General features: G+C 40.9%; 1 protein-coding gene across 2 annotated transcripts; it reads right to left on the bottom strand.

Annotated features, from left to right (window-relative positions):
- Positions 1 to 1,912: 1,912 nt before the first annotated feature.
- On the bottom strand, positions 1,913 to 24,982 carry oser1 (oxidative stress responsive serine-rich 1). Of its 2 annotated transcripts, none has more exons than XM_069884380.1 (5): positions 24,892 to 24,982; positions 19,489 to 19,607; positions 9,472 to 9,581; positions 6,697 to 6,816; positions 1,913 to 2,934 (listed from the first exon to the last, which is right to left on the bottom strand). In XM_069884380.1, the coding sequence occupies exons 3-5, from the start codon at positions 9,549 to 9,551 to the stop codon at positions 2,220 to 2,222; spliced, it is 915 nt and encodes a 304-aa protein (XP_069740481.1). In that variant the 5' UTR covers positions 9,552 to 9,581; positions 19,489 to 19,607; positions 24,892 to 24,982; the 3' UTR covers positions 1,913 to 2,219. The 2 variants fall into 2 exon arrangements, with proteins under 2 accessions (XP_069740481.1, XP_069740480.1); XM_069884379.1 differs by lacking the exon at positions 24,892 to 24,982 and adding an exon at positions 24,594 to 24,885.
- Between the last annotated feature and the right edge of the window lie 1,213 nt (positions 24,983 to 26,195).

Genomic DNA, 26,195 nt, shown 5'->3' with positions numbered 1-26,195 from the left:
TGGGTAATTAGAAAATATTAAATCTGCATACCTCAACAATTTCATTTTAAAGGTGCTTTCTAGAAGGGGCAGTGAAACCAGAGCCAGCAGTGTTCATGAACCAAGGATTTTAACATGCAGAATCTCTCAGGAACAGTCTGCTGCTGATTAGAAGTAAAACTGAAATGCATACCAGACAAGATTTCTGGAGGCACCAAGTCCTCCATCTTTTCCCATTGCTGAATTCTCCTTCAATTCAAAATACAGTAAAATCCCCATTTTCTGGAATTCAAGCAAAGGGGGAAAAAAAATCAGAAATTAAACAGGGGTGGGGGGAAAAATACCCAAGTTTAAAATTGGCGCGCCTCACCATCAGTTCTCCATTCACGCAGTCTCAACACTCTCAAGCAACCAGAAAACTCACTTATCCAGCATCTACCAATTCCCATACCAGGGTTTCTTTGAAACTGTTATTTGAATTCAATTTTTTTTGCATATACAAAATAAATAAATAGTCTAAAGATGCAGAGTACTCATCCTCCCTCAGATTAACCCCACTTCAGTCCTCCCAGAAGGGCTGCTTTATATTTAATGCACTTTTACTTCTTGCTGAATCAAGGAAATCGGAAAGAATTAAATTTAACAGATATGGCACAACCTGTAATTGAGTCGATCTAAAAGCATTCACAAAATGGAGATTAAAGTTTTGTTTTATGCAAAATAGATCAATTTTAAACTGTTCACTTCCATAAAATTGAAGTTCTGGTAAACTACCAAAATTTTTCTAAGTAAAATAAGTAAAAGGGATTTTACTCCCATTTTACTTCCCGTTTTACCCAGGAGAATTCCCCGTCCTCTGTACACATCCATAAGCAATCCAGGAGTGGGCCAGCTTTGCAGATTATTTTCTACTTCCCATTTTAAATCATTTAATAATGGATCTGGAATAGATCTACATGTTTGGGATGTTACATGCAAGTTCAGTAAACAGCTATTTCAATTCTTTTTCAAGAAACAAAACTGGAGGGAACAAATTAGTTGGGGTCACAGGCATCAGGTTGATTTCAAGTTTCAGTATCTAGCTCATGTGAATTAATGATAGAGCCCTTAATCAAAAGTAAATTGGTTGTCCAGATTTGAAATACCTTCAAAGTAAAACAAAATCTGAAAATACAGTTCAGGCAGAATCTCTGGAGAGAAAAACTCTCTTCATTCTCTCTCCAGGCACAACTTGGCCTAATCCTTTTCAGCATTCAATTGTTTATTTCAGGATTTCTAATAGGAGCAGTATTTTTCTTCTGGATTTTACACACACATTAGCAGGTGATACTAACAAAGGCCTCTCCAAAATGTATTGGTATTCTGATAAATTAGTCACGTGCAAAGTAATTCTGAAAAAAAAAAACCACAAGTAGCTACTTATGCTTAAACATATAAATAAAACTGGCTTTGTTATCATCTGGTGCTAAAATTCAATTCTGTAATTTATAGGCTACCAGTATTTCAACTCATTCAGCACAAGATAAATTCCCACCTCTTGGCTTTCCATCCAATTCAGCGATTAGCTATTCTATTGAAGACAGTGCACCTTTGTAAATAAATTGGAAATCAATATTCCATCACCCCTCCCCTTCATTTAGAGAGGAGAAAAATGGGTGACACTGGATTTTATGCTTGTATGTGAATTAATCATCAGAAATGGTCGTCGTACTCAGAGTTTTCTTGGTATTACCAGATTTAAATTGTGGTAATGTAGCTTTAACATACCAACCCAGGGGTTAAGACCATTTTCTGTTAGAGGAAATATGCACACACAGGCCATCAGCTGCAAAGAACCAAAGGTGTACTTAATTTCTTTCACTGCCTCCCTGCATTTGATTTGTGCAACAAAACCTTTCTGTGGCTGTAGTGCGAATGCAAGAAATTTTGCAGATTAATTTGATGCCGGCTTTATTGTGTTAACAATGAACATCAGACATTGTAAGCCTGTGCCCTGAAACACACCAGAGACCAATAGCTTTGTTTTCACATGTGACACGCATGTAGGCTCCAGACCACATCAAAGCCAATGAAAGAACGGGCACAGTAGGAAAATGGAAGGGAAAATTACTTTATAAGTCAAATCAAAACCAAAAATAAATCCTTGCATAATTCATCCAAACCAGTATTCCTTCCAAGTGTTATTTCCACTCCAATCACACTATGAAAATGAATCAGCCATTGAGAGAGCAATCCTTCTCTTAAGTGTACATCATTTCTGCCATGTGTGACATTTTTTTGGGGATGTACAGGTAATATTCCATATATCCAGAGAGGTCTTCAATAGTGATGTCTTCAACAAATGCCCTGGCTTCTTCAGAGCACGATCTTGGGGAACCAGCAGCCCCAGAGCCTGGCTGAGTTCTGCGGCGAGGTGACATGTGCCAGCCAACCTCAGCTGTGTCCCTCTCACACTCCGATATGACACTGCGCAGCCCAGTGAAGGAGTATACTTCGACATCTTGCCACCGCTTGCAGTGACATTTCTTGTCCCGTGAGCAACTGCATGGGTCGGTCTGGTGAAGCTTTGACAAAGACTGAAAATCTGATGTGGGCTTGGACCCTTGGCTCGACTCCAGTGCAGCTGCGGCTGCCATTTTAGGGCTCTCAGACAAGGAGTTGGTGCGTGATTTGGCACTGTTTACACTGGCAGGTTCTTCTGATGACTCCAGTGAGAAGACAGTGGGAACTTTAGCACCAAATACAGCATCCCGCTGCCCGGCCTTGCAGCACTCTTTCGGAGGCTGGCCCGCAAGGCCCTGGTAAGGCTCAGTTTGGTTGCTGTGCTTCACTTGAGAGCTGGCTACAGGCGCTACAGAACTGCAGTAAGTAAATTTAGGGGGATGAAGTATTGGTGATTTGGAACGTCTTCTCCGCTGCGTTCTGATGGCACCACGTGGTGGCTTTCTGCTGGAGCTGCATTTTAAACCCCAAGAAAATACAAGAGGGAAAATATTTGTTAATATTTGTCAGAAATGCTTGCAATAGCAAAATGGGGTCTACCTAGTGCACTTAATTTGTGAATTTGGGCTCAAGACTAACCTCTTGATAAGGGAAAGTACCTGGTCGATAAACTTGACCTGCAATGGCAGATGACAGCAAGGGAAGAATCTCTTGTCTGGTTCTTTGTTAAAAGGGATAAAGTGAAGAGAGGAAGGACAGGTGGACAGACTTGTATTTGCACAGCATCATTCAGCTCAGTGTTTCAGATGGCCAAGTACATCTGAAGTGAAGCCACCTTTGCAATACATTGAAGTACAGAAAGTTCCCACAAACATCACTATAAAAAAGGTTTAAATAATCTGCTCTGGAGGTATTAGTTAAGGAATAATTAAAACAGTTCTTCTCAAATGGATGCAAAATACAAGACAGATAATGGCTCTAGGTTTAAGACCAATAAGGAACTGTTTCTCGCAGAGTAGTGAATCTGTGGAATTCTCTGCCCAATAAAGCAGTAGAGGCTGCTTCATATTTAAGACAGAAATATTAGGCGAAATTAAGGGCTATGGGGAACAGGCAGACAAATGGACCTGGATGACACAGCTAGTGCAATGCCAACACAGTGCCAGCATCCAAAGTTAGAATCTGGCGCAGTCTGTAATGAGTTTGTACATTCTCCCAGTGTCCTCATGGATTTCCTCCGGGCACCCCAGTTTCTGCCCACCAAAACATATTAGTGATTTGGGTGGTTGTTAGGGCCTGTTACTGTGCTGTATGTCTAAATTTTTTTAAAAACAGCCATAATTTTAGTCAGTGGTGGAATGGGATCAACAGGCTAGATGACCTTTTCCTGCTCCTATTCTTCTAAAATAACTACACATGCAAATAATTATTTTCAGCTCCTATAAAAAAATCAAAACAGGCAATGAGAAAGATGCAAAAACACAACGGTGGAGAAACTCAGCATGTCAAACAGTGTCCTTTATACCCTTCAAGGTATGGAAAACTGTCACTAAAAGAAATACATAACCAACGTCTTGGGCTTGAGCCCTAGAAGAATGTTGCAGGAAACAAATGTTTCCCACCTAGACATTCTTGTGAATGGATAGATAGTTGTGAATTAATAGAGGCATATCACAATGAACAGTGCAAAGAGCTATTCAAAGGTGACTCCTCTCGACTTGTGGCATGGATGACCCACACCTCAGGAAACCCTGTCAGGTCATGAATCCAGATAGGCACAAAACAAAGAGTGGGATCAGACAAGGAGCAAATATTCACTTTATCGTTTCCTTGTAAACCATTAATGGTGAAGATTCAATGAAAATTTACATCAGAAAGGAGGAGTTTTAGAGTTAAGGCAATAACTGAACAAAATTTTTGCAGGGTTGGTAAAATACTGAAACTTGGACACTAGCTTGAGGGGTGTGGAAAAAGAGTTACTTTGAAAGCAAAGTCAACTCTATTGTTTTCAATCAATGTTTGGAATGAGTGAGATGTGACAAAAAAAAGAAACACTTTATGGAGCCTAAGTTCTGCTTAGACTTCTTCATCCTCTCCCTGTTAGTGAGGATTTTAAAGTATTTGCTACACTGAGGAACTGTGCAGTTTGACCCAAACCAGGATTCCAATGAAACTAGAATCCAGTTAAAACACTAAGGAACAGCACCATTGAAGCAACGCCCTTAGTTACAGAAAAATCCCTGGTATTTGGAATTCAGGCAACCGGCAACCTCAAGCAACTGGCTAAAAAAAAAAACACGGAAAATAAGAATAAAAATTTGAATAAAAGTTTTAAATTGCAAAAGTAAATGTTTTCTGAAGTAAAACAATCCTTTGGTGAAGATGGAAGCAAATATTCAGCCCATGGAGTACCTTGATTATACTTTGCCAACTGAATAAAGTTGTGTTTGAATAAAATGGCGTCACCCAGATTGTTATTAGTATATTAGTAAGGCTTTATCTGTAAACTTGGGTGGGGGAGGATTAATTATCTATAATGTTATTGTTTGTCTTTCAGGTAGTTCTGTGGAGGGGAGGAATTGGCAAATGCAACAATAGTTAAATGTTTTTAAAGAAAGTAACTGAAAATAAAGTAAAAATGCTCTAAGGTTTATATATTCATGCAAGTGAAATTTGTACAAGTACAGAACAGGTATACCCCATTTTATGAAAATTCACTTTTAAGAAGAAACCCGTGTTCGCTATCCAAAGGAAATTTGAATGCGTTTTCACTTCAATAATAGTGAATGGGTCATCGCTTTACGTTATTTTGGCTTATTCTGGAATAGATTTGTTTTTAGTATCAGCACAATTACAAGGTTGAGTTTTTAAAGGCTGAATTCAAGTTTAGTATTTTGTCGGATCATTCCTGGTTATTAATTACCTGTACTGCTTCAGAGAGAGTAGAGAATGTTTATAGTTGGCGATTTAATTATTTTTTTTGTTGAAAGATCCTGAATTTTGTAAATTCATAAGGGATCAAATCCAAATTTTTTTTGAAAACAAATATAGGATCAGTTGATAGTAAATTTGTTTTGTGGGATGCCTCAAAACGAGGACAAATTATTAGTTACACTGTTAAAATTAAGAAATTGGAAAAGGAGATTTACAAAGAAATTCTATGCAAGTTAAGAAAATACTGTTAGCTAATTTGAAATTACAGTACAATTCATTAGAAACATGTTTGAGAAACTATTACAGAGAACTAAGCAGTGGTATTATGAATTGGGGGCGAGAACTCAAAGTGTTAGCATGGCAGTTAAAAATGGAACAGGCTTCTAGAACAATAAATGCTATTAGACATCACTTGATTACGCATAAACCTCAAAAAATTAATGATGAGTTTCGTATGTTTTATGAGAAATTGTATACTTCTGAGGTATTGCAAGATGAAATTAAAATTGAATTTTTAAAATCCAGTTTAACTTTACCTTCTTTTGAAGGATATAGGTATTAAAGAATTGGATGTTTCCCTTACTGCTAAAGAATTGATGGAAGCACTTAGGTCCATGCCGACTGGCAAGTCTCCAGGTAATGATGGGTTTACTTCTGAATCCTATAAGGAATTTCAAGACTTATTCCCTTATTGATGGAGGTTTTAGATCAAGCGGGGAAGATTGGGTCCTTTCCGGATTCTTTATCTAAATCAATTATTACTGTTATCCTTAAGAAGGATATGGACCCCTTCAAAGCAGAATCCTATAGACCTATTTCTTTGCTAAACATGGATTATAAAATTGTAGCCAAAGTTCTGGTAATAGATTGGCCAAATATTTACCCGACTTGATCCATGTATATCAGGCGGGTTTTATTAAGAATCGTTATTCAGCCGATAATATTGTAAAGCTGATTTCTTTAGTTAATATTTCTCGGAAGCAATCTGACCAACCAATAGTAATTTCTCTTGATGCAGAAAAGGCCTTTGATAAAGTGGAATGGAGTTTTTTTGTTTAAAGTTCTGGAAAAGTTTAATTTTGGGCCTCTTTTTAACTGGAAAACTCACTTATCTGGCATCTACCAGTCCCCATAGATGCCAAATACCAGGTGATTTACTTTATAATGATTGGTTCAACACATCCCTCTCAAAAGCTCAAGAGATTGGTCAATCCTTACAAGTTGCCAGTGAATAATGAAACCTTCATGTAATGCAGTTATTACATAATGAAACCATAGACCAGCACTGGTTTAGTGTACAGATACAATTTTCAGAATTGACTTTGGGGATCAGATGCTTACCCATGCCAGGTTTCTTTGGAAGAACACACTGTCCTGGGTTTCGCTCCATCAGGACTGCTTCGCATTGATGTCCTTGAAGTAGCCGTTTCAGTGTTTATGTGGACTGATGCAGGCGCAGCGCTATTAACAGAAATCCACACAACAGACGACATTAGATTTTTCACTTGTGCCCGTCAGCTCCAGAGACAGATGCTTGTCATGCCCAGTCTAATCACCAGCAGTGGAATGGAAGTATTATTTCAGACAGCCTGAGCCAGTAAACGCACCCCCTTCCATGCCACATAAACTAGTGTTTACCTTGCATTCCAATATGTGCCAGGAGACAAGCCCAAAAGAAACAAATGCATTCTAATATTTCAAGGTTAAAACTTGGAAGTAAAATTTAAAATCACAACAAATTCTTGCAGCTGTTAACTTAAAAGTTTTTTTTTTAAAAGCACAAACTAGTAGATCTTTAGAATAACAAAACCCAGCTGATATTAAATGATTGAGAAATTCAGTAACAAGATGTTTCCAACTTGCCAATGACCTATCAACATATGAATAAACAAAATACGGAAGCACATCACTTGCTGTTTTCATACGTTTGCTGTTTTAGTACTTGCACCAGAGGAAGAACAAAAAGGCACTATTCATAAATACAACTCTGAAAGTTATTTCATAAAGGTCAGTGCAAAATTGTTCATACCACTATTTTTTAAAGATATACAGCACGGTAACAGGCCTTTATCGGCCTACAAGCCCGTGCCACCCAATTGACCTACAACCTCTGATATATTTTGAATGGTGAGAGGAAACTGGAGCACACCCACACAGACATGGGATTAACATACAGATAGCATGGGATTCGAACCCCATTTCCAATTGTTGGTGCTGTAACAGCGCTGCACTAACCGCTATGCTAGGAAGGGACTCTAATCTTAGGGATTTCTCAAACGAGGCAGCTGAGCATGAAGTCCACAGACACTGAAGTCACGTAACAGGAGGTTAAATAAATCAGAAACTAGCTATATAAGGAAAATGTAAAATGTTGAAAATATTTTGTTAGTAGTGTTTTGAAAAATAGGAGTGAAGAGAATGAAGGGTCAAGCAAACAAACACCGACTAAATGACAAACGGAGGTGGTGGCAGCCGAGAGGTGCGAAAGGCTTGTTAAATGTAGCCAACCTAGAAAAAAATAACTGAAATATGAAAGAGGATAAAAGGAGGGAGAAATATTATGGACCATGAGATACAAAAGTTGCTGTAAATGAAAGATCTGGTGAAACTTTTGATTAGATCCTGCTGACCAGTGATAAAGATATTGTAGGCTTGCAGTTTTCATAATTCTCAACAAATATTCTCATAAAGCAATGAAATTAAATAATCCACTTTGCCTGCAACAATTGATCAGTTTTCAAAACAATGAAGTGTTGTAACTCACTTTAGTAAAAATGCAATGTTTTAAATCATTTTTGGACTTTAGCACTGATATAATTTGCCCCTGCTTATTTGACAATTGTTTTCCCCAAGGCGTTTCCAATCAATTTGTGATCCAACTTTCTTCTACTTTAGTAAAGCATTTGACAAGGTAGGTCAATCCAAAAGATTAAGGGCCATAAAATACATGCTAACTTGGTGGATTGGATTCAAAATTGGCGTGGCCAGGTTTGGGGGTTGGAATTGTAACCAGTGGTGTTCTGTAGGGATTGTTATAGGAAATTTTGTTTGTGATATCAACGATTTGGACAAAAATGATCAGCAAGCTTGCAGAAACTACAAAAATTGGCGACATTGTGGATTGTGAGGAAGGTTGTAAAGAATACAACAGGATATATATACACATCAGCTAATGCATGGAAAGGTTATGGATGCAATTCTTTGCTCCCAGAAAGTGGATGTTGTCTGAATTTATTAGCTACAAGGAGAGGTTGGACAAACTCTGGAGCAGAGGCTGAGGGATGATAGGCATACATAAAATTATTGACAGTAGATAATTCAGTTTTTTTTTTAAAGCACGGTGGAAATGTAAATACCAGAGCATAGATTTAAGGTGGGGGGGTGGAATGTTTAAAAGAGATTTACAAATTCTTTAAAATACTTGCAATGTACTGCCAGGAGATGTGGTAGAAGCAAATACAAAAGGAACATTTAAACACAATATGAAGAGGCTGCGGGATAGGATATAAATATACAGGAATATGGAATTATTTTAATCTGTCTTCATGCTCAGCAGCAACATTGTTCCCTTACACTGAACTGCTTTATGTTCTATTTAAGGAATGGATCCCAGAAATTCAGTGTCTGTCTTTTGCAAAAATCCCCAACTTTGTCAAATTTGTCTTCTGAATCAACCCGACGAAACAGCATTCTACAGCCTCGATGCTCTCCCCTTTACTGGCACCCTGCACCAGTCCTCATCTCCCTCGGAGGCTGCAGCCAAATGCAGACGCCACCATTTTGGGCCGAGACCCTGCAGTTGCAGGATTTCAAATAAAACACTTTTAGCTCCTTTAACAGGCTGTTTAAAGCCTGTATGGAGCCATTGGCAGTAGAAACCTGCAGGGGAACACTGTCTCTGCTGCCTGCTCTCCCGTTCTGCACCAGTGAGAGTGATGGGATTACAGCAGTTTCAGCTGCATCACTTTTTTTTTAAAAAAAGGTCAGCTCCGTACTAACAACATCTGGAACAATGCAGCAAGAATTAGGGCTCCCAGAAAGAATGTTCCCACCCCACTGAAGGGTTCAATATGCAAGACTCTCATCCATGTGCGCCCCATGGTTGTCCGGTCTTACCGTTCAGAGTCAACTTTAAGTTTTTTGAATGCCATTTGCAGGCTCTCCTCTTCTTCACCACCTTTCCCCTCTGATTCCATGTTAGGGAAGAGAGCTTGGTCAGATGTTATCTGGAACAAGGATCACAAATTAAAGTATTACAACATCAAAAAAGCAAGTTTTGAATTGTGAAAAGTAATCCTAAAGCTACAAGATCCATGTAATCCAGTAAGTTCCAGGAACTTGATCCATTGAACCAGCTCCCACCCCTCCACTAGAATCATGTTCACTCCCTATTCTGCAATTCCATTCTCTCCTTCCCCACACATCCAAAGTAATCATTAATAATTTACAAAAACATGAGGAAAATACTCAGCAAATCAAGGCAGTATCTGCAGCAAGAAAGATAGTTAATATTTTAAGTTGAAGTCAGATTTACAGTATCTGCTTTTTGATTAAATTAAAATTTCACAGGATCTTTCATGCTCCCAATAATAGTTTTTAACCTTTTGAAATTTTTAGCCACTTCAGTTTCATTATAAAGATCAAGGTTATAAAATTGTAGAGCAAATTTAAAATGAACTTGTGATGCTCTTTGATTTTGGTGCCATCTTGTGGTCAATACAATGAACACCAGTGTCAAATTATCCAAACACTGATATTAAGTCTTTAACAGGTGCATTCTACACTAAGAATGCGCCTGAAGAAGCAGAAGCGGCCCTTTAAATTGCCGTTCAGGTGGCAGCATTTAAAGTGCAACGCTGGCCACCTGAAGGACACAGCGGCACAGGATGCGGCTCTGAGCCCATTCCGGCTCCTGCCCAGTGTCAGCTATGATCTTTAACATCTGCTTTTAGCCAGCTGCATTCAGGTGGCTGGGGGAGCCACTGAGCTGATTATCCCTCTCGGAGGAGGGTTACGTAGCTCGCCTCAAGAGCGTCTCCTGCACATTCAGGTGACCTCAAAACAGTTTTTTTTAAAAACTACCAAACTGCCTAAACATGCGGCTTTACATGTGTGACAATTGGCCATCTGAATGGCCATCTGGATGGCCATCTGAATTGGCCATCTCAATGGTTCTCAACTACCCCCCCCCACCCCTCACAAACCATCTTAAGTAATCCTTTACTAACCACAGACCACCTATGCCATCCAATGCCATAGGTGCTCTGTGGCTAGTAAGGGATTACTTAAAGTGCTCTGTGAGTGCGGAAAAAAGGTTGAGAACCACTGCCTTAGATGTCCACACCAACAATTATTCCTGCAGAATTTGAATTATGACTAATGTGTCTGGGTTTCTGCTCTGAAAATTATGACCTCTCCCTCCAGTACATGAAAATTCTTCCACTACAAGGACTTTGAACATAACAAGATGAAATTGAGGAGATATCTCATGGAGATAACATGAAAGTTGAGTGTAACATGAAAGTCTGTAGATGGTGTAATTGTAGTAAAAATGCCTGAGGAGCTCAGCAGGTCTCGTGGAGTCCATAGGAGGTAAAGGTATATTAATGACGTTTCAGGCCTGAGCCCTTCCTCAAGGTATGAGGAGGAGAACCTCTTCAGGGTAGGCATCCCCTGAAGAGATTTTGCAGTGGAGAAACTGAATGGAGTGAAACACGAAAGCCGGTAGACGCTGTGATTATAGTAAAAAAGCAGAAATGCTGGAGGAACTCAGCCAGTCTTACAATGTACAATAGGAGGTAAAGGTATATCACCAATGTTTCGGGCTTGAGCCCTTAAAGGACTGGAAGTGGAATTCAGTCAATACACTACGGAGTAATGGAAGTAGTAGCTAAACATTTTAAAATTTCAAGCTTTTCAACGAAAGGTGTAATTTTAAGAGAAAAATTCTAATGTTGCAGGCAATTACAGGCTGTTTCACTGATGGATGGAACAGAGGGAATGGAGGGTCAGATAGAAAATCATTGCAGGATAGTGAATAGAGCAAATATGAATGGAGATACTGGAAATCCAGCCAGCAGAGGTGATAGAAGACCAGGGTGATGGCAGAGTTCCAACATGGAGATAGCAATGTAGGGATCTGGCTGGGGAAGTAAAAAGAATTAAGGCATATGTAATAAGGCAGGGGAAGTCTGAACTATTTGGGTTCAGTATCAGTGAACAGTTCAAAGATTCAGAGTGGATCAAATTAAATGCAGAACATTCTTGTTTATCCAAGATGGTTTAAGCTAATTGGGGCATGGTGATAGACCAAGCAAAGCTAGGTATCGTGATGAAATGATGAGAGATCAGTCAGATCTGTCCTGGTCTTGTAGCTGTCAGCAGAGCATAACCCAGAGCAGACAGAGAATGGTGGGAGTGGTGACTAGTGATAAAGTGGTAATCATAAACACTTCAAAAGTCCTGCATAGAATTGATCTGACATTGGTTCTTTTGAAGGTCACGGAGGTGAAAACTGTGGAATCACCCAAGAAACAGTTAAAACCAATGGGAGGACAGGGAGCAAGTTGTGTGAGAGAGCACCTGGGGAAGTGGTGGAAACGTGATTAGACAAGACATCTAATAGAGTGGTCCTTGCCACTGTCTTAAATTAGAATTTTTTTTAAAACTACCAAAAAATGATCTATTGGCTGAAATTTTACTATCTTAAAACTAAACCTTTATGCTCTGATACAGTGCGATAAGTACTGTTGAATTCACAGAAGTCAAATATGGAAAGATAAAGTTGCTACATAAGTGTAATTAAAGACATTGAAAATAAGGAAGTTATCCAGCCATTGAAGCAAACTGTTTATTTCCACATAAATATTTTTCTTTCAATCAATAAACAATTGACAATGAAGACCATTGTATGCACAAACTTAAACTTCACTATGGCTAACTCTGGGGCTGATGAGTTCATTCCTAAACAGAAGTTTATGAAAAACAAGTCATGCAAATACAAATGCCACTGATTGTTAAAGAATAGCAGACAAAGTCATTCACCCAGATTTAAACTAATTATAGAAACAGATACAGAAATAGAGTATAATAACTATTTGCATAGCATTACATTGTATTTGGTATTACAAGTACCGGTAATCTTGAGATGATTTAAAGCACAGGTACGCGCTGACACCCTCCACTGGTCGCGTGCGGACAGCCCCACCACCCACGCTGGGAAATATTACAGTGCAGCTATATTTCACAGGGCAGCCGGTGAACCTTTCAGTGCATACCTGTGCTTTAAATCATCTCAAGATTACTTATAATACTACCAGACTGACATACGCAGGTACTAACATCACTAATGGTACCTGGTTGAGCATTCACACTCCCAGAATGATTAACGAATTAACTCGGCCAGGCTCTGATATTATCCCCGCCCCATTCTCCCATCCCGTTGAACCAGACAATTTAGCGGGGCCATAGCAGGTAATCTGGCAGTGTGAAAGATTACCCATTATGGACCTGCTAAATTGGCCAGTTCAACCCACTTTATTTGACAGCATGAAAGGGGCTTTCGGGCCATGGAGAAAATTGGTGGAAAGGTGGAGAGAATGCTAACAGGAAAATTAGTGAACGCCAGCTTATACAACTTGATGGGCTAAATCGTGCCCTTGTGTGGAAAATATGGAAATAAGGTAACATTGTATTTGCTTCAGCTAACAGAAAATCATAACCCACAGGAGGAGATGGCGGACAGAACTCTGACAAATAGTGCAGCTACTGAGTGGCACTGTGTCGAGCTTTGGCAAATATAGAGACAAATGCTTTACAGCTCCACCAACTGGCTAATGGAAAAAGTGGCTGGGTTTTTGCTTCTAACTTGAGGAAGGACCCTTTGGCAATATAGCTTTACCTCCAATGGATACTATGAAACCAGCCAAGTTCCTCTAGCATTTCTCTGTGTTTTTAGTGGAAAAATCATCTCTGGCCTGAAACGGGTGGCACGGTTATCGTAGAAGTATTACGGCACTAATACAGCGCCAGCAACCAGGGTTAGAATCTACCCCTGTATGGAATTTGTACATTCTGCTCCAGTTTCATCCCACTGTTCAAAACAAAGGGAGTATAGATTAATTGGGGTACAAGAACAGGCTTATGGGCCAGAAGGGCCTGTTAGGTGTTGTATGTCTAAGTCAGTTGTTTTCAAACTTTTTATTTCCACTCACCTACCACCTAAAGTAATCCCTCTGCCCTAAGTGCTCTGTGATTAGTGAGGGATTAGTTAAGGTGATAGGTGAGTGGAAAGAAGTTTGAAAACTACTGTTTCAATTGTACCTAATTGACTTGTGTGCACTGTTTCTCAACTCAAAATTAAATGAACCATATACAATTTTTTTTCAAGCAGTGGTTCTTTTTTTGAGTGAAAAGAAAATGTTTGAAAGCCACTGGTCTAAATTAATACATCTTTACCTCCTCTGGAGGTTGCATGACTTGCTGAGTTCCTCCAGCATCTTTGTGTATTTACTTAAAATTCACCTCTTGAGTTATTACCTGCATATACTCAGCAAACACTGCTATCCAGTGTTGGCAATTCCAGGGCTTCAGACATTGAAATCTTCGAAAGTCTTGTACATGTGCAGTTGAGTGTGTACCCCAGACACTTGCTCAGTAACAAATGCACATCTGTCTCACAGCTGATGGACTGCAATGGGGCACTGTCTTCCTGGTATTTAGTCACAAGTGGGAGGGATGGGGCTTGGAGTGGATAACTATGCATTTGGGTTGGAGTGCACACTTTCTACTGCTTGCATCTGACCCTCATGTGCCCCTACTATCTCAATGCAAGATTCTCAGTGCTTTCCTGAATGCGCCTCCTACCTTTTGAGCAAACGTGGGTTAAGGCTTTCCACGAGCTGGTGTCACGCTTCCACCAGTCCCCACACCTCACTGTTCCTACGGAAGTCTCTGAAGTATTTCCTCTTCAATGAGCTGGAGCTTAGACTATGTGTTTCCTGTACTGGGTGGAGCTGGTCAAGTACAATCAACACCTCACTGCTGGGTTCACAGGACATGAACATGAAAATGGAGACATTTTCTGAGAAATTTTGAATTTGGAGCTTGCCTTCAAGCACATTTAGTTAATCAATTGAAAACAGTAGGAAGGTTCACCATCAAGGGTCCTTTTATTGTCATGCAATAGTGCAACAAGAATGTAATATACACGATACACTTCAAGTTTTGTCTGCTGGAAGGCAAATATAGAGTCACCATAAGCATTGGCTGGAACCCCAGACATCAGCTGAGCAAAGCAAGGAAAGAGATGCGTACTTTCCTGGATTTCACTCGAGACCATGAAAGTGTCGCACACAGGTCAGTAGAGATGACCTTCATTGTCTAGACCAGCAATTCTCAATCTTGTTTTTAACTATGTCCCCCTTAGGACTCTGCTCAAAATTTATGTGCTCCCATCCCTGTGAAACAGTCAAATTTAGTTGGTTTCTTCCATACTTCTTTCCTACCCACTCTCTAAAAATGAACGCCTGTAAATGTGTTGTGACCCCTGATGATTAAGGATGGTCTAAGCATGTAATATACTATTTTTACAGAATACAACATTTGGGATTTTGGTCAGCAATGTTTTAAAGTTTCTTCCCATTTGATACTTAAATCGGGTTTTTAAAGTCATCATTTAATCAACATTAACTTCCAGTTTATTTCACTGTTAGGAGCTGGTCATGGATTAAAGAGTAGAGCTCACTCCCTTGTTTGCACCCAAAATAATGAGGAGATAATGGACAGGTTTAAGTTCCTCAGAGTAATCATCTACTGCAAATGGTCCTAGTCTAGCCTCATTGACACAATAGACAAAAGGTTCACCAGCTCTGCCTCTTTCTCAGGAGCCTGAGGAAATCTGGCATGTCACCTAAGTCACTCAAAACCTTGTATAGATACACCATTGAAAGCATCCTATCAGAGCACATCATTACATGAGACAGAAACTGTTCTGACCAAGACCTGAAGTTAATATCAAGATGGGGTGCAGGTGAAATTGCCAACACATGAGACAACTGGCCAAAGATCTTCTACACTGCACAAACTTCTGAATTTTGGAAATTGAAGATTTATGAAGGAGAAGAAGGTGCTGTTCTTGCTTCTAATCTAGTTAAATGACAACTAGTAAGGCTCCTGAGACTTGTGAATGGACATTGTGTAGCGTGGGAACTCTGCTACTTTTGCAGTAAATGCAATCAGCTGGTGCAACTCGAGTAAACCCAACAACACTGCAGTCCATCCACCGTGAAATGCATTTCACCTCACAAGAGAAATCAATTACAACAGAAGGCAACATTATTTTATTAGTGTGAGGCTCTTTCTGGTAACAGTCTTGTATCGTGGGGTGCGCAATCACATACGTGAATTTTCTTGCCATCAGGACGAGGGTCATGAGAGTGTGGCCTGGGTGGGATGAGTCTTAATGAGTTGGCTGCTCTTTCAAGGCTGCAGGAAGTAAAGATGGAGTCAGATGAAGATTTACCTTTGTGGAGTCAAAGGAATGGATGACATTTCAGGGAGAGCGGCTACATTAAGCCACACCATTAAAACATTACATCCCTGTTAAGTACTTCCACATAGCTGAAAGGTCTTCACTGCAGTGCACTCAGCTATACTCTTCCTGACCTTCTTCAGGGCCTTGATAAGTTCCCTAATATTTGGTGTTCAAGTCTGATGCAATTCTTCAGGCGAAAAATGACACTGGAACCATTTCAATTTGTGTATAGAAATTATTCCATAGACAAAGCTATAGCCTTGTCCCTTCACTCCTTCCTGGCCCACCTAGAGAGCAATGCCAGGCTGCTGTTTGTTGATTTCAGCCCAGCATTTTATACAATCATTCCTCAGAGGTTGGTGGAGTGGTCTTCACAGGGACGAAACAGCCCTCTCTGTTCGGGTTTGTAGCAGAAACACCTCAGGGCTGTGTGCTCAGCTTGGTCCTGTTCATGCTACTGACCCACGACTGCATCACCAGATGCAGCTTCAACGGTGTCATTAAGTTTGCAGATTACATTACAGTAGATGGCCTCATCAGCAACAACAACAACAACGAGTTGCACGACAGAAGAGGCATAAATCTTGTGAATTAGGGCGAGAAATAACAACCCAAGACAAAGGAGATGATCGTGGACTTCAAGACGACTAGGAATGACCATCCTTCACTATACAACAACAACTCTGTGGTGGAGGGAACCAAGTTCCTTGGAATTCACTTAACTAGTGGCCTATTGTGGACACATATCTTCACACTTGTCAAGAAGGTGCAACAACACTTCATGAAAAGACTGAAGCAAGCACCATTATGTCAACCTTCTAAAGGAGCTCTATCAAGAGTGTCCTGGCTGGCTGCATCACAGTGTGGTACGATTGCTGCAGAGAAATGGATTGAGGTTAATCCAGACAACCACAAGAATGGCAGAGAGGATCACTGGAATCTACCTCCTCCCGAAAATCTCCGGGCACTCCGCCAATCCCCCTGTACAGCAAATGCAATGTTCGATTCAGCGGGGAGGCTTGCGGATGGTCTACTGCAGATGCTGCACCGCAGCCCGGATACACGCCGCAAATTGGACCCTCATCGGGGCTTCTGATGGCAACTCGTGAACCACGACCGGGAGTCCTCCCTTTAACATGATCTACCAGGATCATTGTCTGAAAAAGAGTGGGCAAAACATTTGCCTATTGCTTTCCATGAATATTGCATGGTCTGCTGAGTTTCTCTAGCACTTTTTCTGTTTCTCGTTGGTTTTCTTTTCTATCTAATATTAAAGCCAAGAGACCTTCACTGCAAAATAAAAACAGCTTGTTAAATTTAGCCTATTGTATTTATCACTATAAACTTTAAAAATGTTGGTTCCGGAATTCCTTAAAATGTTACCTTTTAGTTCAGGTCAGTGCTGCTACACCATAATGAAATATAGTAAAACCCCTGGTATCCGGGATGTATAGGGATTGGTAGATGCCAATAAAGTTGCTTGAGGTTACATAATTGCGAACTAATGGCAAGAGGCGCCAATTAAAAACCTGTATTTTTTTTGCCTACTGGTATTTATTTTCCGTAATTTTTTGCCAATTGCTTGAATTCTGGAAAATAGGGATTTTACTGTAATGTATCATTGAATTCAAAACAAAATTGGAAAAAATGCCAAGTTAAAAAAACAATTTTAATTTCCTTTATGGTAAATATTTACAGGTAAATATTGTATTATGATCTATGCAGAACAATGTGCATAGAAGTCACAAAGTTTTGATACCTTACCATATTGCATACAAAATAAATGTTGGTAAGAGCAAAAATGTAAAAGATATGCAATGGGAATGATTAAATAATTAATTCACGCACAAAAACATAAGCAATATCTCGGAATGCAGCTTTTAAAAAAAAAAATTACATGGCTGGCAATTAAATCCTCTACAAAAAAAAATTCCCCTCCCAAGCTTGTCTTTTAAACTGAGGAGCGAGAGAACGAGAGAGAGAGCGTGCAAGAGAGAGAGACATCAACTGGAAAATTTGCACTTCTGGCATCCACAATCCATGTAGGTGGCGGACAATGAGGATTTTACTGAACACCCTTTCCACGTAAAAGAATGCTTGGTAGATAAATGAACTTTAGTGCCTGAGAAACTATCATCCATGTCAACACCATTAGCCTTAGTAATTCTGGTCAAATATTGCTATTCAAACAATGCTTTTCATGAATATGTGAAACAAATTAAGCTGTCAAAATTAGATTGAAATACAACCATACAGCTGAATTTCTAAGAATTCATGTACTGCATCTCACCATGAGGCCAAGAGATATATCACTCAAAAACATGTTTTGTTGTGGATCAGATTCAAAATGTAAAGTTCTAACAAAAAGATACTGACTAAATAGGTTGCATGATATCATTTACATTATTTCATTAAATTTTGACCAATGTTTTGACATTCATTCTGGTTTGGGAAAGTTAAATGTGGTCAAGGATTTGCATTTATTCTCAAAACATGCAAGCACAAGATCGGAACTTAATTATTTAGACATACAACCTGGTAAAAGCCCTTTCGGCCCATGAGCCCGTGCCGCCAGCCCCCCCCCCCCCAGTATGTTTTGAAGGGTGGGAGGAAACTGAAGCACCTGGAGGAAACTCAGGCAGAAATACAAACTCCTTACAGACTGCACAGGATTCAAACCCCAGTCTCGACCACTGGCACTGTAACAGTGTTGTACTAACTGTGCTACCAAAATTATAACCAGCAAGTCCATCTATATATGGGAAATTTGATTTGCATTTGGCAGATTAGAAATGGAAATAAATGTTGGGAAAGCCCTCAAGCAAATGATAACATCATTCATTTAAACCTTGTTAGTCATTATTCCCAATTTTTCTTCTTCTGTTGGAAAGTTTTCAAAATTCTGATTCAAAACAAACAAGAAGCAGCACAAAACAAATTACCATTCCAACACATCAGTAATTTACAATGAAATGAAAATAAAGCACTCAATAGGATCTTTCACTGGTTACAGAACCCACATTTCATGCACTCATTTCCATTGACTTGACCAGCAAACAGACAGCAAGTAAAAATCCCCTTTGTAATGTAGCAACAAACAAATGCTGGGAAATTACCACCCCAACTTGAAGATGAAATGCATTCCAAGCACCACCACTTCAAAATGGAACTGGCTATCAGCAACAAAAGCTATGCCAGATCACAGGAAAATCCCTGCAATGGTTGTCAGCCAGCTTTGATTCTTCCAGAAGTCCCTTTTAAAAGAAATACAGGTACAATTTTCACTCTTCAGTCACTACATAATCAAATTCAGATGAAAATGTGATTACTTTAATGTAACCTATGGATAGTTTCAAGATAACAAACTTGGATGTGTATCATATACCATACTCGTTTCAGGATCTGTAGAGGAGATGAACTAGAAATAGCAGGAACATTTAATAAATTGAACACATGAGAGGACTAGCTCTTTCTTATGTCCTCAAAAGTATGAAAATCAAGGTCAAAAAAGCTAGAAAGTACAAGTCTCCTCAATATTTTTTATAATTTACACAGATATCCCCATTTTCAATCCTTTGCTTCCTCAAAGCAAGTCATACCTTTAAATAGTCATACAAGCAACTGGAATTTCCCACATTTAGTTTCTTGAAGTCAATGATCTTGATCTTTCTCTTGCTCTCATTTTCAACGCAGCCTTGTGAAACGCTGGTCAGTTTTTCTTGCATGTGGAGAGAAAAACAAATTAGGAATGGCCTGATTTGTTTAAAACTTCATTCAAAAAAACAGAAATACACCAAACCCCACACTGTCTGTAAGGAGTTTGTACTTTCTCCCTGTGTCTGCATGGGTTTCCTCTCACCCTTCAAAATGTACAGGGGGGTTGTAGGTGAATTTGACCGGAAGGGCCTGCTACCATGCTGAATACCTAAAATTTTTTTAAAAACATATTTTTAAAAATTAAAAAAATACACAAGGTTTTTAGAATTGATATTGTAAATCTTCATTCCATGTCTTGGTTACAAAAATTTGTACCGTAGCTTATTAATGTTTCTGTAAATTAACTCCAAGGGTTACATTTAAGATGCCATATCTTAAAAGAGGAATGAAATGAAGGATTCTGCTCACTTATTGCTAAAAATGCTATATAGGAATTTTGTAATACCACAGAATTCAGAAGAAACTCTAGCTAAAAATAAATAAAAATTAGTATAAGAAAGTATGCATTTATAATTGATTCCGAACTATTTTCTGTCTGTAATAATGATCATTGGAAAAAGTAACTGGTCAATAAAACCCAAACCCCCATAAAGAAGCTTTGGGAACATAATTGCTGCCTTTGGCATCATAATTTTGTTCTTTAGGACATTACAAACTAGCTCAACATTGCTGAGAGGATACCTTTGTAAGGGCAATGAGGTCCTCACTCAAGGTTCCTTTATTGACAATGCCACAAAGGCACCCAGACCCGTGACCAAGGTGAGAGCGAAGAAAGAGTTTCCCTTCAGAGTCATTGAGTGTTCATGAATCTTGCCACCTCTTTCAGTCCGATCCAGTGGTGAACCCAAGACCCAGGCAACCAAGTCACCCTCCACACTCCCAGTTCCAAACCCCCAATTCATGAGGAACACAAAAGTGCTGCAGAAACTCAGCAAATCATGCAGTATCCATAATAAGCAAAAATATACAAACCAACATTTCAGGCCTGAGCCCTTTGTAAAGGTACAAGGAAAAAGCACACAGGTGCTGGAATAAAAAGGTAGGGTTGGAACAGGGTGGGGGAGAGGAGGGAATAAGAGAAAGGGGAGGAGCACAAGTTAACACATGATAAGATTTGGTCTTTTGACATTGTACATGTCCACCTATGACCTATCTCCACCAGCCTCCTCTGCCTGGTAGAACAAGTTCACACCTTCAATAGCTTTGACTCATCCCACTTTCTCCAAGTCAAGGGGCCACCATGGGTACTTGCATGGGTCCCAAATAAGCCTTCCTTTTGGTTGGCTATGTGGATCAATTCATGCTACAATCTGACAGGCAAAGCTCCTCAATTCTTCCTCTGCTACATTGACAACTACTTTGGTGCTACCTCTTGCATCCTTAAGAGGCTCATCATCTTTAACCACTTTTCTGCCAACTTCCACCAACCTCAAAATTCTCTGGTAACACTCTCCCTATTTCAATCTGAGCCCATCTCGGGAGACAAACCTTTAGCAGACATTTTCTAAAAACCACCAACTACCAGAATTACCTCAACTACATTTCTTCACATCCTGCCCCCATGAATTCCTCTCAATTCTTCGGTTTCCATTGCATCTGCTCCCAGGATGAGGCCTTTCATTCCAGGACCTCCAAGATGTCCTACTTCTTCAAAAATCATGCCACCCTCTACTGTCATCAACTCAGCCCTTACCTGTATATCCTCATTTCCATTACATCTGCCCAGGCCTGCTCCACCCTCAGATGCCACAAGAATAGGATTCTCTTTGTCCTTGTATACCATCCCACCAGCCTCCATATCCAAAATATCTGCAATTTCCACCAATATCATCCTACCACCAGACATCTTTCCCTTGCTGCCTTCCACAGGGATCTCTCCCTCATCCCTTCCCTCTAATCATCCCTTTGGCACCTACAGCTGTGACTGCAGAAAATGCGACACTTGCATCCACACCTCCCCCCTCATCACTATTCAGGGGACACAACAGTCCTTCCCAGTGAAGCCACACTTCACTTGTGAATCTGCAGGGGTCACCTACTGCATCCAGTCCCATTGTGCCCTTCTCTACATTGGAGAGACTGGATTCAGACTGGCAGATTGCTTAGCAAAACAACTTTGATGCAAAATAGGTACTCTCCCAATGGCCAACCATTTCAATTCAGTGTCCCATTCCCACAATGGCACTGTTGTCCATGGCCTTATGAACTGCCAATTCAAGAACACCTGCAAATTGAAGGAACTCCTTGTATTCTGCATGGGCACCCTCCAACCAGATGGCATTAACATCAACTATGTTGGTTTTTGTTAGGCCTTCCAGTCTCTATCTGTCTCCTTTCCTCTAGTTTACCACCCCTTCCCTTTCCATTCAGAGCTACTCCCCCAGCACTTCTCATCTTTTTTTCCCATTCTGCCCTCCCTCCCACATCCACCTGTGGCCTCTTGCCTCTGGCCTGTGCTCCTCCCCTGTCCCTTGTGCTCTTTTCCTTCCATGTTTTTATTCAGGGGCCTGTCTGCTTTTTGCTCATACCTTGATGAAAGGGGTCAGGCCTGAAATGTTGGTTATACACATCTTTACTTCCTGTGAATACTGCATGACCTGCTGAGTTTCTCAAGCATTTTTGTGCATTAAACCACAATCTCGGTGCCTAGACTTTCTTGTTTAATACCATTATGAAGATGTCTACACCAGAGGCCCTGTCGGAGGCCTGCCCACTATCAGAACTCTCATAAACCTCAGTCATGATACCTAGTTCCAACAAACCTGTCTCCAGCAGCCCACAGCCTGGTGTGAAGCCTTTGTCTGCCTAGCCCTGGGCTGGTCTGCTGCTGTGGTCTCCTGCTCAATAGGATCTTCTCCATGCCAGCTGGGAGGGGGTGTTCTTCTGCCCTGAGCCCACTACCCTTGTGTTCCAGGCCTCCAAGTATGGGTGCTGCCATCTTGGGCACAGACCTCCATAGGTTTTCCAATGTAATAAGAATGTCACAGGCCCTGATCTATATGCAATTTAAACCCATACTGAGTTGCCAAGCATGAGAAATGGACATTGAACAATGGAGGAGAGCTAAAAGACACACCTCTGCTCCTCCAAGGTCAAAACCAGCTCTGTCGTTAGCGGAGCTGCAGCAGTGTGCCATCTTTATCACTAGGCCTACTGACAGTGCTTCCTCCGAGTAGTGCTCCAATTGAAGGAAGGATGGATTATCAAGTGCTGGACCCAATGATGTGAAACTTCATGGCCAGTCATTCCCTCTTTACTGCACACCACATTTGTACCACTGGAGATGGCTCTTCTCAAGAGGAGGGGCAGAATATTAACAAGGATTTGTTATAAACATTGCCTTATTTTAGGATACAAGGCTGTAGACTTCTAGAGGAACAGCAAATCAAGCAGCCTCAAATGAATGTAAAAGATTCAACATTTCAGACCAGAACCTTTCAATAGACCAAAATCTTGGAATTCAGCCCAAAAGAGACTGCAGACTTCCTGTTAGTCAGTCCAGAATCCAGTTATAGTGATGGATGTTGAGTCCCAGCTGCAACGAAGTCTCACTAACAGCAAGAATGTCATAATCCCACTTGGCAATCCTCACGCTATGCTCAACCACCTTACCGACAATACTCTTAGCATTGAAACAGATGCATGCGAGACCATTTCTTTCCTGAACAATCCTGCCTTTATATGCTGTCTTTGCATGACTCTCATCATCCACCTTACTATCTGCTCTAACACTCTGGTTCCCCTCCCCCCTTTTATATTGTTCTATATACACAAGTAACTTGATGTGTACCATTGTGTTTAGTGTATTTTAATAGTTGTTTGCTGCAGCAAGAAAAATCATCAGCACATACATTATACTTAGATGTATGACAATAAACTCAATAATTATATCAGAAAATCAATAACCAAGAGGCATATCAACTACCCACAGTGATCTGAGGGAGAATGAAATAATTTTTTGTTGTTGTTTTCCACAGTAGGGGACTAAAGAGGGCACAACTTGGATCAGTTAATGTTTGAATGGTGGAGCTGAAGGAACTAATTTGGCTCCTATATCTTGTGAATATCTCCACAAGGTATTGGACATATTCAAGCAGTTTGTGGAAGCTGGATGGCACTCACAGGCAGCGGACCAGTGGGTTGATGATAATTTGGACTGAAGCCTGCGTGAGGGCCCGAGATGAATCCACAGACATTCACAAACCCTGGGGCGGGGGGATCTCTCTTGGTTCTCTTTCTTTGAATTTCCACTTACAGCGAATCTTGGTCTGCCTTATGGTGATAGATTACAGGAAATTTCATGTAATATCACCTTTTCTGTTTTATTACACGACAATAAAATAATGCTGACTCTTGGGGAGATAAAGAACACAAGGACTACAGAATAAAGTGCTAGAACGACTCTGCAGGTCGGGCAGTATTTCAGATCGAAGGACCTTTATCAGGTGAGAAAATGCGAGAACAAGACAAGACTGATGCCCAAAATAATGTATCTACTGTTGTACGAAATAATAATGTATCTACTGTTATACAAAAAGACATGCATGACCAGCACAGGCAAAACAGCAGTGCAGGCCTCCTTCACACACTTAGCCTGCCCTGAACCACAAAATCATGAAGCAAAACACAAAAATCTGCAGACACCATGGTTGAAGTAAAACACAACGGTGGGGAAACTCAGCAGGTTTAAACAGTGTAGTTTATATAGCAAAGATAAAGATACATAACCAACGTTTCAGGCCTGAGCCCTTCGTTAATATCCCAAGAAAATGTAGGCAGGCACTGTATTTTGCTCATGCCTTGAAAGGCTCAACCCAAAACGTTGGCTATGTACCTTCACTATGTAAAAGCACACGGTTTAACCTGCTGAGTTTCTCCAGCTTTGTGCCTCGAACCACACAAGCACAAGTCAGGAGTTTCCAGCGGGAAGAATGTGTCTGGCGGGGCAAACACACATTTGCGACCAGAAAATAGGCAGCGAGCTTACCTGCCGTCTCCTCGGGTGTGCGGCAGCAACCGAGGGCTGGGAGGAGAGGCCCCGAGGTGGAGGCCGCGGCCTGGCGGTTACTGCAGGGAAGCGGGGCAGGGAAAGTCGGGCCTGGCAGCCGGCCCCGGGCCGAGGCGGGAGGGGAGCCGGGGCCCGGAGTAGGCCTGGAACGGGCGGCCGGGACGGGGAGGAAGGAGCGCGCCCGCCTTGCCCTTTCGCCCCCCGCCCTGGGCCGCTGTGAGACCGTTCCCGCCGTCCGCGACGCACCGATACCTCTTGTTTACATTCAAACGCTTACCGTGCGCGCACCCGCGCCGTGACGCTGCAACCCGCTGGGCGCGCAGACACGCATGTCGTCATCAGTCGACCGCCGACGATCGGGGTTGGAGAGTTCCCGCCGCCTCGTCTCCCACGTGACTCGTCTGTTGAATATTAATGAGGGGGAGGAGAAACCACTTCCCAACTTGGCCTTGGGCTGTCATTACATCTGCTCCCTTCACCACCATCCTTTCCAGGACAGGCTTTCCAGCTGAGGTTGAACTTTAAATGCACATAATCCAAACTGATCTACTGCATTCAGTAGAGGTGGAGAGGGTCAGTGAATCTAAGTTCTTGGGAGTCACTATCTCAGAGGACTTTTCCTGGACCCAACACACAAATGGCATTGTGAAGAAAGCAGGATAGTGCCTCGACTTCCTCGGCAGTTTGCGGAACTTTTTATGACACCTGAGATGATGCCAGACTGAGGCCAACACACAAATTGGTGGAACAACTCTCATCTTCCATCTGTGCACCGTGACAAATTGTATTTTATATTGTTTATAGATATGTTTTAAAAGGAGATAAATTGTGGCTGGTTTTTTAGTATAGGTCACATGCAAACACTTCAAAACAGATCTCATTTAAAATGCCAGAGCTCTGCTCCAGTCAGACAGCCCAGGCTCTGGGTGCCTTTGCAAAAGCTTTGAAGAATGCCTATAAGGATTTCACAAACAGGTGTTAATTGGACATGCTGTGGAGTACTTGATTATTGTTTTGGAAAGCAATAGATGAACAAACTCAGAAGATTAGGTTCGGAGCCGAAGTCTGAGTGCAGTTTGCTGTTCTAAGAGGGTCATGCGGTTTTCTCAGCAAGAGAGAGAGAGAGAGAGAGAGAGAAAGAGAGAATTCGGTTCTACAGTTCAACAGCAGCAGCTGGGACTGGAACAGGACAAGCTGGCAAACTTGTGGAAAAACCCCATTTTGAAGATGGGTTGTGAGTGCTTGTTCAGACTGGTTAAAGCCTTTGTGGTGACCTGCAAGAAAGAGGTTATCATCTGGAAAATCTTGATTTGGCAAGTTTCTTTGGCAAGACACTGAAGTGGTTGTTCAGAAGGAATCAGTTGTGGGTGTCCAACGAACAACAAATCTCTCTCTGAAAACCGACAAGAACTTTCCTGAGTGGTAATCATTTACCTTTCAAGCACCAAAACCTAGTGGAATTCATAAATATTAAATTCAGTGCACAGTGTAAGAATTGCCTGCAGCCAGTGAACTTGGTGGAGTGAGAAGTGAAATTGGACTGTAAATCAAATAACTTTGATGGGGACACCAATACCACTG

The sequence above is a fragment of the Narcine bancroftii genome, chromosome 6 (genome assembly GCF_036971445.1).
Source record: "Narcine bancroftii isolate sNarBan1 chromosome 6, sNarBan1.hap1, whole genome shotgun sequence".
In the NCBI taxonomy this organism is placed as follows: domain Eukaryota; kingdom Metazoa; phylum Chordata; class Chondrichthyes; order Torpediniformes; family Narcinidae; genus Narcine; species Narcine bancroftii.
This window is presented reverse-complemented; position numbering and strand designations above follow the sequence as displayed.